Below are 12,734 nucleotides of genomic sequence, written 5' to 3'. Positions count from 1 at the left end.
CACCATCTTCCATGGTCCTTGTTGATACTGCGGACCTGCTTCAGAACTTCACGGACTTCGCCATGGGCTGGTATGCTTGATCGGTGAGCGGGTGGGAGGAAGTTCTAGGTGTAAGTGGGAGAAAAAGGTGTATCGGGGGTGGCGAGGAGTGAGATTGGGATGTTGGAGGAGGGGTGGGATGTCAGGGGGTAAGGTTGTAGGGGGTGAAGGTGTCGGAGGAGTTGAGGCTGGGTGGGGGGTGATGAAGGGATGGGGACTGGAGGTTGGGGAGATCAATGTGGATGGGGCTGGGATTTTCAGCAAGGTAGGGAACACACACATTCACTTGGACATCCTGAAATGGTAAGGGTTCGGGTTGTAGAGTAACGGTGGGTAGGTTAAAGGTGATGGGGGGGGGTCATCTGTGATGGGGGAAAGGACATGGGTGACTGCGGCAGAGGAAAGGATGTAGGGAGCTTATCAAAAACTTATTGACTACCATGCTTCGCAAGTTGAAAATGAGCGGAGCCTCGCATTGAATGGGTACAGGTGCTGCATGGGAGTATAATCAGTGGGTGGGATGCTCAGATGGACAACCGAAGGAGAACCCCAGCAGGCACCGCATGTGTGACAGAGTGATTACACAAGGCTTGGAAAGGCCCTGCCACACACAAACTTCGCTCTCCAGAATCACTCGTGGTCTAGCTGCATGCAACTGAACTGCTAATGGAGGGGTGCGGCAGGGGGATTGCAGTGTGAGGACTTGTGAAGCCTGTAAATAAAGCTGAAAGATAAGACTACATGTTATTTAGTGAAAGTGAGTATACTTTCAGATTATAAAGTGACAAAATGTGTTCACCCGTGCAACCACTTATGATCAGAGTTTCTTTTCAAGACCTGACACTTCTTCTAGTTCTGCCCTGACATCTGCAGCAGGGGTGGAGACAGCCTGTACAATGGTTGGCCCTGTTGCCTCTGATGACTTTGGTGTGCATCCTCTGCAGAGCTGAGGCCTTGCTTGCCCCAGCTTGCTTTGGCTGTCCACCTGTGGGCCAGCTATGGGTCAGGTGACAGAGGACAATGTTGAGTGGGTCATAGGCGCAAGGAATTCGGATAAAGCAGACAGCCTCTGAGATTGGAGATGGATGACCGAGGGGTGTCCAGCTGCCTGAGGGCCCCGGCCTGACTCCTTGAGGGGAAGGAGTGCCTGGAGGTGGCCCATTTCCCTCTCACATTGCCATTGCAGTAACTCACCCATGGCTACTGCAATGCACCTGCATGTATCTCCGTGTTCTGCTGGACCAGGGTCTCCATAGTGTGCGCCATCCTTCTCAATGGGCACTGCTTCATCAGAGAGCAGGCAGATGCATTTCTCCGACTCACGTGCCAGTCTGTTGAGGGCTTCCAACAGCTCTGCATGATGTTCCCCCACCTTCTGCTGACTCCTCATGATGATTTGGAAGGCTGAATCCAGAGGCTCGTCATCTGACTTGGCCTAACAGATGCTTCTTTCCCAGCAGTCCTCCGAGTGCCAGGTAGCTCAGCTGCACCTGCCTCCTTCTGCTGCGGACACTTGCCACCAGATTGTGAGCCCGAGCCTTGCTCTACATCTAAGTCCCACCAAGGTATGTGTTTCTGTGCTGGTGGAGGTGTGGATAACCACTGTGACCATGCTGCCTATTTCCAGCTCTTCAATGGAGGAGGTGTCCTCTTGGCTGGAGTTGAGGATCTGGGTGGAGCTAAGAGATTGGCTAGCTCAAGGCGTCGGTAGATTGGCAGAGTTCCCTTTGAACCAAAATAGAGATAATTAGTACATGGTAGAAGAGTCAAAAACAGGAGAGAGAGCACTCACAGTTGCATTGAGAGAGGGGTGATCTGGTGGAGGATCCTCACGTGGGTGTTCACCACCAACCTCCATTGCTGCAGGGACAGTCCACGTCCTCACCAGTCAGCACAAGGGCATGCTCCTCAAAGTGAGTGAGGGGCCTAATGTCAGCCAGTCCACCGCCCAGTCTGGGACCACTCCCTCCTGTTGTGAGCCAGCTTCTCCTGCATGAAAACAGAGTGTGAGCAAGATGCTTGCCACAACAGATGATAAGGATGCATGGAATGTTTGTGTGGTGAGCGGAGCCATGGACAGGATGAGGACACGAGCTCCAGAGGATATGAGCCTGATGGAGATGTGAGGGTGTGTGTGAGTGTTGGTGGCGCTGACCCTTGAGGTGTGAGATCTCTGTGGATGTATGATGGGTTTGGGAGTGTGAGTTGAGAGTCTTGCGGTGCTTGACTTACTCTGGCGGAACAGGTGAGATAATTCGACCTCTTCCTGCATTGGATGTTGGCCTCCTCTGTGCTCTTTTGGTGCTCACTGCCACTGCCACTGCCTCCCAGGTGGGATTGGTGACTTTGGTAGACCTCCTGCAGCCCAGAGCAGGGATAGTGGACATTGCAGCGTCCTTCCATTACTTCCAGCAGGCGCCCCAGAGGGGCATCACCAAATTTGGGGGCTGTCATCACCTTTGCTTTTGGTGTCATCTGTCGCCTGGAGAAGTCCTGGTCTGTAGACATGAAGTCAGCTGCGCTCTGGCGTGCTTTAAATATGGCGCCCGGAGCAAGTAAGCGCTTAGATCACGGTATAGTGGGCAAATCGGAGCCCGCCTGCTAGCAATCCAGCGTGTTTTCAGTGAATTATTAATGAGGCTGGACACACCGGGAAGCAGACAATATGGTGTGAGAACCTGCCATTGTGGCCGGCAGGCAAAATGTCACTTTTCACGCCTGTTACCACACTTCATGTGACTCTGGGATGATTCCGTCCTTTGCCCTGCCCCATGATTAGTTTGGTGGGGGAGGGGGCATTTAATCAGGTGGGAGGGTAGTGGGTGGGGTCCCTGCCACCTTCCCGCATCCACTCCATGGACAGCCTTCCTACCTTGCCATCAATTGAAGATTTTAAGTGGGCAATTAATGCTGACTTAGGGACCTCACCCTGCTACTGTTGGTATTAGCCCAACAGAGAGTTGGGGGTGGCGGGGACTCCCCATGCAGGGAGCACATCAAGCAAACCCTGGCATGTTTGCTTGCGGGCTCCCAGAGGAAGCTCAAAGGTTCAAAGGTACTCATGCCTGATCGAGGGACCTGGCATCAGGAAGTCTGAGGGGTGCCCACTGGGATCCAATCCCTTGCCCTTGCTGTGACACCCCCATCACTCTGTAACTCCCTTTCTGCCTCCCACAAACCCCAACTCACTTTCATTCGCCTGTGCCTGGTTCCCTCCTCGATCTGACACATTAGGTGGGTGTCATACAGGCAGCAGTAACCACCTCTCCAGTAGTGCTGCCGAGTGTAGAAAAGCTGCCGGCCTCTAATTGGCTGGCAGTACTCATCAGGTGGGATGGCTACCTCCAGGGTCCTTGATCCCTGGGCAGGCCCGCAGCTGGCCTGACAAGTGCCTGAGTTGCACAAGATGCGGTGTACCTTCCCGAAAAGGGCTTTCCAGCCAACGGCCAAGACCACTTTCACCTCCACAAAATTCCGCCTATATATTCAAGAACTAAAATGGAAATATCAAAGTACATTCAATAAACAGCGTTCAGAACATTGCAATGTTTGGGCATACACCTAGCAATCATTGTTGACATTTGTGATCTCTCTTATAGTTTAATAAATGCTTGCTCTTTTGTAATTAGGCACCTGGACGAAGCAGTCTCGTTCCACACGGATGAGAGAGAAACGTGCAGACTTCTCTGTGGGCCATATTGGAGGAAGAGTGATTGCTGCTGGAGGTTTAGGTAATAATTATTCCTTGAGTGGCACCATTTCCACTGAGAGAGATGGGATTCATTTCCTGCCCGTGCATGTCACAGCAGATCAAGTGCTGGACAAGGATTGTGATCCATCACTCACTTTGAGCGGTTAAGTCAGCTGGATAAAAGAAAAGGAGATAGAAGAAAAATCAGCTTATCTGAGGAACAAGTTCATGAACAAGTTCAGCTCCGGGCTACATGATTCTCAGACAAGCTCCAATGATTACTAGAAACCAATCAAATCTGAATGCAACACCACATTCATCCTCTTGTGGAGAACAACAACTCTGTAAGTGAGAAATAACACCAAGTTTACTGAAAAGTCATTTGAACTCTAAAGTCAAGAATCACTTCAAGTCGTTTCCTTGAAATACAGCAACTAAAACCCACTGGTTGCAAGAGCAGACACTAAATATTATCTCCAAAACATTTTAAAGCACTTCAGCACCTAGGTTATGTGCTCAAATCATACAAAGGAATAGGAATAGTAAAGTGGAAAAGTGACAATATGCACCAGATGAACAAAACTGTAAATGCATCTTTATAATTTATAATTTTACTATGCTGAGTGCACAAAGGAAATGTCCCCAGTCCATCAGGAATATGTTTTGAAGGAGAGGCTCTTTAAGGACAAGAGAGGTGGAGTCTAATTTGAGCCCCAGTTGTTAATAAAGGAGTATTTGTTGATTATTTGTTAAGAGTATTTGTTAGTTAGGAGAGTCTGAGTACCTTTCTCATCAGGGCCAATGTCAGCTTACCAACTGTATCACTCTATTCTCTGTGTCAGTAACTTATTGGTTTAAGCCCTTCTGTATAATTTGAGAACATGATCTTTGTGCTAAAGTATTTTAAAATATATTTTGGAAGGATATAATAGCATGCTATATAAGTGTAAGTCTTGCTTTTCTGTGATTATGAAGTGTTTAAGTATGTTGTGCCTGCTCTTGACACTGTGCCCTTTGTTTGCTATATTTCAGTGAACATTTGGATCTTGACCTTAGGTTTCAAATGACTTTTCAGTAACCATGGTGTTATTTCTCACCTACAGAGGTGTTGTTCTTCACAAGTGAATGGATGGTGGTGCTGCAGTTAGATTTGACTGGTTTCTATTAGTCTTTGAAGCTTGTTTGAGAATCATGTAGTTTCACGAACCATGATTCAGCTCACAAACTTCACAGAATCGCAGAATTGTACAACACAGAAGGAGGCCCTGTCACATCTGCACTGGCTCTCCGTAGGAGCAATTTACTTAGTGCCACTTCCCAGCCTTTTCCCTGTAGCCCTGCACATTCTTCCTTTTCAGATAATAATCCTATTTCCTCTTGAATACCTCGATTGAGCCTACTACCACCACACTCACAGGCAGTGCATTCCAGATCCTAACCATTCGCTGCTCGAAAAAGTTGTTCCTCATGTCACTATTGTTTATTTTGCCAATTACCTTAAATCTGTGCCCTTTTACTTTCGATCCTTCCACCAGTGGGAACGGTTTTCCCTATCTATTCTGTCCAGGCGCTCAGGTTTTTGAATACCTCTGCCAAATCACCTCTCAACCTTCTCTTCTCCAAAGAAAACAGTCATAGTTTCTCCAATGTTTTCACGTAACTGAAGTTCCTCATCCGAGGGACCATTCTCGTGAATCTTTACTGCAGTCTCTCTAATGCCTTCACATCTTTCCTAAAGTGTGGTACCCAGAACTGGACATAATAGTCTAACTGAGGCAGAAACAGTGTTCTATACAAGTTTAGCATGACCTCCTTGCTCTTGTACTCTATGCCTCTATTAATAAACTCTCGGATACTGTATGCTTTATTGACCAATCTCTCAACCTGCTACTTTCAATGATTTATACTTTATGTTCCTCAGATAAGCTGATAACAGAGCATTTTTCTACTGAACTTATAATGAAGATAGTTTTCTTCAGGTTGCCTGTTTCTTCCTAACTAACAAGCATTCCGACCATTCACAAAGCCAAGGCTGTGAGCTTGGTTGGGACATGGTGCTCTACAATACCAACTGTTGCAATACTAAATTTTTCTTAATCTGAACTCAGAGTACTAGTTGCAATGTTCATTGTAGGTATCAATCTCCTACTTGAGGCAGTTCTTGTTGATGCTGTGCAGCTAGATCTTATTTGTTGGGATATTGGCTGCCATCAAGAAGAGGTCATTGAGCTTTGGGGAAGCTCCACTGGATCAGGAGCAAGAAAATTTAGTACACTTATTTTAAAAAGGGGACAAACATGAGTCAGACAACTATTGTCCAATTATGTCAACGTCAATGACAGATAAAATAATGGAAACCATTCTACAGAGTATCTGTAGTAACCTTAAAAGAAACCATCAACTTGATTGAGCAAAATTATGCCTGACAAAACTCTTCAGTCACACGTAAATGGGATAGGTATGATACTTCGATTCAGAGAAATTTTTACAAAGTACCACATGAAAAATGACCTATTAAGCTAAAGACCTTTGGAGCAAACTTTCATGGAGTTTCCCAATCTCCTGTCATAACTTTGGCAGAAGACCAGCCAATGCCTTGTAAAGTACTATTTACATCATTTCTCTCGGGTCTAAAATTACAGCAGGAGATTGAGAGAACCCTCCTGCTATCCATCCTGGCATATTTAAGTCTTGTATAAGACAGGACAGTGGGTAATAAATTGAGTATAAAAGAGTATAGGGGGGCATTAACATTAACATTAACATTCTACCTTGCAATTCGTTCTATGTTTCCTATTTGGTAGTATGAAATAAAATGCCCCAAGCAAAGGAATTTAAACATCTTTCCATTGTATAAACCCAATGCTTCATGAAGGTCATAATGGGCAGGGGTTGAAAATCAAAGAATATCACAGCCTAAGGTAAATCTTAAAAATCTGCAGCTTGCAGTCACATGGTCCTGAATTAAAACTAAGAGTTTTGAATATCTCTTCCATTTTGGGAAGTGGAGTTAGAGTAGTGACTAAGAGATGTGAGCTGTTGGCCAAAGTCCTGCTTCCCACTTTCATATTACATATGGCAGGAGCAGGCAAACAGCAGGCAACTTGTTCCACCCCCAAAATGGGGGAGATGGTGTTGGAGGAAAATTGTTCATCCATTTTGAGGAGAAAGGATTTGATGGGAGGTTCCCTACCCCACTTTCTTATTTCCTACCCTGGCACCAAGAATTTGTGGTTCTTCAGAGGAAAATCAAAGCTGAGGAGACAATCACTGCCAGAGACAAGAGACAAACTGAGCAGAAGGGTTTGCTAGGATTTATGGCTTTGCTTTGCAGACATCACAGGTCAACTGGAACCAAAATGGATTCTGCTCCCTCCAAGTCCAGCTAGTGTGTGACCAAAGACAGTGCATCATGCAGATCAACGCTTGATAACCTGGCAAAAGCCATGATGCCTTCATTCTGCACCAGTCTACTGTGCCAGCTGCATTTCAGCTACCACTGCAAACCAAAGAGTGACCTCTGGGTACCAAAAGCTATCCACTGATGACAAGATGCATGACTTTCTATTGCAGCCTAGGCAAACATGCAGAGCCTGAATATAATGAAAGCCATGCTTCCACACGAAATGTACTAGAGCAGACCACCAGTGTGCTGAAACAAAACTTCTGCTATCTGAAACATTTTGAAGGAGTCCTGCAGTACTCGGCAGAGTGTGTCCCAAGACCTGTGGTGGTCTGCTGCATGGTTTTCTTTCATTCATACTTGGGATGTGAGCGCATTGCTAAGGCTGGCGTTTATTGCCTATTCCTAATTGTCTTGAGCAGATATGGTGAGCTACCTACAACCGAATGGTTTGCTACGCCATTTCAGAAGCAAGTTAAGAATCAACCACATCGCTATGGGTCTGGAGTCACATGTAGGTCAGACCAAGTAAGGCTGGCAGATTTCCTTGCCTGAAGGGCATTAGTGAATCTAATGGGTTTTTACGACAGTCCAATAGTCTCAAGATCATTATTAATGAGACTATCATTTTATTCCATTCTATTCCTCCATGCTCTTTGACATTGAACACAGGATTTCTGGCAGGTTTCTTAATGCACCAAGCATTTTATTGTCAGCCTTCTTCTTGGTGTTTGGAGTCACATTTGACTCGAAACGTTAACTCTGTTTCTCTCTCCATGGATGCTGCCAGACCCGCTAAGTATTTCCAACACTTTCTGTTTTTATTTCAGATTTACAGCATCCGCAGTATTTTGCTTTTATGTTAGCCTTTTTGTGTAGTCTGCCGCTTCAAAGATCCATTCTGGCCTCTGCAGCAGAATTCGTGTGTGACCTCATCCTCCAGCAAGCTCGGATCTGTGCTGTCCTTGTCTCTTTCCCTGACCACAGTGCACTCCTGCCCAGTGTCTTAACATGTGCAGATCCCTCCTCTAATCTATCAGTGTCAGTACCTGCGTTGGTGGCTGCCAGTGTAAAAACAAACGATGGTGTGTTTGGATCATCATTTTCTTCTTGGTGTTTCTCCATTACCTGGCCAGGTTGTAGTTCCTGGGCATGTGAAAGGTAAAAGGCACAAGGGGTAAGTTTATGAGGGAGGGCAGGGGACCAGGGAACTAAGAAGTGTACGCTTACATCATCTGCAATTTTTAAGTCAGAAGAAATTGTGGGATGAGGAGGAAGTGGGATGTAGGAAGGAGGATTATGTATGAGCATACCAGGATCTTCAAATGCTTCAGTCCTGCCCCTGGCCACAGGCTCAACAAGGACCACTCCAATAATGGCCGGAACTAGATCACATCAGTGTTGTGCCATTCTTCACTGTTTTGCAGGTCAGATTCACTTCCTCCACAACTTCCTGCACCTGCTCACCTTTAAAAGGTGCAGACAAGCTTTAAGCAGTGCAGGCTAGCTTTAAGAAGTGCTAGGAAGTTATAGTTTGGGGCCCCATGCTAATGCATGCAGCCAGTGCATAGGTCGGTTAGCACTGGCTGCAGAAACAATGCTAATGAGTGGTCAGCATGAAGGTGCCACACTCACCACATTTCAAACAACCCCCGTAAATGATTTTGGGGGTTATCTGATTTTGCCCCAATTGAATTTCAAGAACACTGTGCCAGCTGCTTTTTATCTTTCAAACTTCATGCAGATACTTTCTGCTGTGTTTTGAGTAAATTGACAACACAGCAAATCTCTTATTCAGAAATATCAATTTGTTGTAGCAAGTTCAAACTTGTCTTATTTCACTGATGTATTTAAAATCTATCACATCAGTACCATCACTTTTATTAAAGCTTTGTTACCCGTTTTATAGAAAATAAAATAGATTTATGTGCGCTGGCGCAGAGTAAGCAAAGTCAGAGAGGTTTACTTCTTGGTTTTCCAATTGCATTTGGGCTCGTGAACCTGCCTCCATCTCCCACGTGCCATGAAATGCAATTTTCACAAGATTGGGGTCCTACTGACTCTAGAGATGGGTCGGCCATCCATTTAGTGGCTGCGGTTGGTGGGGCGGGGGGGGAGGGAAATGGAGGTGTGACACCAGGGAAGTGTGCCAATTTTGGGCTCAAATTGGCAGCCATTGCTGTGGCTGCTGTCTGTGAGACATCTTAAAATAAACGGAGCATCTTGATCTTCAAAATGGCCAGGGCAAATAGAGATCTGGACCTGAGATGGAGTAGGGAAAGGTTAATAACCAACCAGTCAAATTTTATTACTGCTCAAAAGGTCATTGTCCAAATTTTCCCTATTTTATGTTAAATAAAACTGTTCCCACCAGGTGGTCAGCTTCAGAGAGCTCTTAACAGCTGCCAGCCCCCATGAAAATCTTGAGAGGTCAGATGACAAGCTCTTTAACAAGCTCCCTAAATGACCTCAACCCTCCTAATTAAGGTGGGAGACTTCACTTTCCCACCCGCTGCACCCATCCTCGGGAACATTATCAAGGTTGGGAATGGAGGAGGCAGCAGGCCAACACACAGGCTCTGAGTGCCATTTTGCTGTCCCACCTCTGCTCCATCCCATTTCGGGACAGGAAAATCTGGCTCCAGTCTTTGAGAATTTGTGCATCTCACAAGGAACAGCGTTGGACATTCCAGTTGGCTTCAGTGTATCTGAGCTCCGATTAAGAAATTTAAGACAAGGTTCTCAATTCTAATCATTATTAATTGACTGCTGAGTGAGATGAAATCTAAATCAGGCCCCATATTTGAAAAGTCTGTGAAAATCCGCTGTCCAAACTCAGGGTTTAAGAATTTGGGTGAGATGCTTGAGGGCATTTACAACTCCTGTTCTGGGGATGAAGGGGTTGTCTAATGAGGAAAGGTTGGGCCTATACTCATTGGAGTTTAGAAGAATGAGAGATGATCTTATTGAAACATAGAATATTCTGAGGGGGTTAGATGGTGAGTACAGAGAAGGTGGGAGACTGTAGATCTAAGGGGTAACATTTAAAAATTAGGAGTCTCCCGTTTAAGATGGAAATGAGGTGGAATTTTCTTTCCTCAGTGGGCTGTTAGTCTTTTGAACTCTCTTCCACAGCATTGAGAGATTGAGTCAGTGAGGATTATCTTTGCTGGAGTTCAGAAGAATGAGGGGGGATCTCATAGAAACCTATAAAATTCTAACAGGACTAGACAAGGTGGATGCAGGAAGGATGTTCCCGATGGTGGGGGAGTCCAGAACCAGGGTCTGAGGATACGGGGTAGGCCATTTAGGACTGAGATGAGGAGAAATTTCTTCACCCAGAGAGTGGTGAGCCTGTGGAATTCACTACCACAGAAAATAGTTGAGGCCAAAACATTGTATGTTTTCAAGAAGGAGTTAGATAAAGCTCTTGGGGGCGAAAGGGATTCAAGAATATGGGGAGAAAGTGGGAGCAGGCTATTGAGTTGGATGATCAGCCATGATCATAATGAATGGCAGAGCAGGCTCGAAGGGCCGAATGGCCTACTCCTGCTCCTATTTTCTATGTTTCTATGTCGATGTTCCTATGGAGGCTGGGTCATTGAATGTATTTAAGGCAGGGTTAGACAGATTTTTGATTGACAAGGGAGTCAAGGGTTATGGGGGGACAGGTAGGAAAGTGGAGTTAAGTATACAATTAGATCTGATCTTATTGAATGGCAGAGCAGGCTCGATGGGCCGAATGGCCTACTCCCCTTTCTATTTTTTATGTTCTTATTTATTATCTGTTCCCCTGTGTGATTTTGCATCTTACCTGAGGATGATTAAGGGAGGAAATGGACATATCAAGTGCATCAAACAGCCATGCATTTGGCATGGACTAAATGTATTGACATACCCAATAAATGTCTATTTTGAGACCTATGATTACATTTGGCACATTATTGTAGAGGCTGTGTGTGCAACCAGAAAAGTGTTTCAGGCAAAAAATTGCAATCTTCTTTTCCAGTCTGTTTGACCTCATGTGAGTCTTCCACCTCTGCTGTCAATCTCTGTTAAGCAGGACTTTTGTGCTTGGCATGTACGCTTGTTTTTGGAAGATTTTGTGTTTGTGTAGTGCCATCCAAACAGCGACTTTACATATATCATATTTGTGGCAGTTTGTGTGACTGCATTTGGCTCCGAATTCAACACATGATGCAGAAATCACTTCCATGTCCAAACATTGTTAATCAATCTGTTGCTAATCTTGTACCTTGCTGAATTTGTCTGTTCCATTAACAACATAAAGGACAGAACTTTACATTCAGCGTGTGGGTGCGCACCTGACATGCCAGAACATGATATGATGCACGATGACGTCGGGCATGCATCCTGACATCATCGCGCTGTATTGCAATATTTCGTTCGACAGGTGCGCACCAGAATCGCTGCGTGCTTGCCAATAATTGAAAGGCCTATTAAGGCCATTAATTAACTAATTAACTTCAAATTTATGCTGACCGTCCAACCTAACTGTTAGCGGGCAGGCGAAAAGGCCAAACGGCCTTTAGATTTTTTAGCAAACCTCATCTACGAGCGGGATGAGGTTTCCTAAAGCTATTAGAAATTAAATAAAAACTTTCTTTTGACATTAAAAACATGTCCCTTCTCATGTGACACAGTCACATGAGAGGGGATGTGCTTCATTAAATTTTTAATGTCTTTAATAATTTTTTAAAAAAGTGCTTCAATCTCTCTGAGGCAGATCCATGCCCGCACGAAAGAGCACTGGACCCGACTTTCCCTCCTCCCCCCGCCCGCACAGGTAGCGCTCAGCGCTACCGCTCGCGATCCACGCTGGGTGGGCCTGAATTGGCCCGCCCCCATGAAACTGCAGTGCGGAGCCAACTGTGGGTGGCGGTTGGCTCTACAACCGCCCACTCCCACCGAGCCTGCCCAGCCAATGTAAGATCCTAGCCAAAGACTTTGGAAGTTCAGCACCAGAACTAAATTGGACAAGAAAAGCGTCTTCTGAAGCAGCAGGTGAGCCTTAAGGACTCAATGGAGTCCAACCCACCTGCCAATTTAACAGTGGTATGTTGCCTGGCATGACCTCATTATAATATTATAATCAAACTCTCAAAGCATAGTTTGAATAAAAGCAAAATGCTGCAGCTACTGGAAATCTGAAACAAAAACAAAAATAGCTGGAAAAACTCAGCAGGTCTGACAGCATCTGTGGAGAGGAAGACAGAGTTAACGTTTCGAGTCCGTATAACTTCGATGTTGTAATGAAGAGTCATACAGACTCGAAACGTTAACTCTGTCTTCCTCTCCACAAATGCTGTCAGACCTGCTGAGTTTTTCCAGCTATTTTTGTTTTTGTTGTTGAAGCATAGTTTGGAGTTTGATTTACTGGGTTTCCCAGGGTTCGGGAAACTAGGCAGCTAAATGGAGATGGGAGAAGCCAGATCAAGGTCAAGTCCATTTTATAGCACTGCTTGTGGGTCAGGAGGAGCAGGAATGCTACCCCCAGCAGCCCCTCCTGCCCCCCCAAGCAAACCTTCTGCCAATCGTTGCCTCTCCTCATTGTCGAGCAAAAAAAAACAATCCGTCTCT

General features: G+C 45.5%; 1 protein-coding gene across 1 annotated transcript in view; it reads left to right on the top strand.

Moving 5' to 3' along the window:
• klhdc8b (kelch domain containing 8B) overlaps positions 1–12,734 on the top strand; it is a 129,999-nt gene that overhangs the window by 112,225 nt on the left and 5,040 nt on the right. Inside the window, exon 5 of the mRNA XM_041191980.1 lies at positions 3,669–3,770. Coding sequence (XP_041047914.1) covers positions 3,669–3,770 — 102 coding nt within the window. The remainder of the gene's footprint in view (positions 1–3,668; positions 3,771–12,734) is intronic.

Source organism: Carcharodon carcharias, chromosome 7, assembly GCF_017639515.1.
Source record: "Carcharodon carcharias isolate sCarCar2 chromosome 7, sCarCar2.pri, whole genome shotgun sequence".
In the NCBI taxonomy this organism is placed as follows: Eukaryota; Metazoa; Chordata; class Chondrichthyes; order Lamniformes; family Lamnidae; genus Carcharodon; species Carcharodon carcharias.
This window is presented reverse-complemented; position numbering and strand designations above follow the sequence as displayed.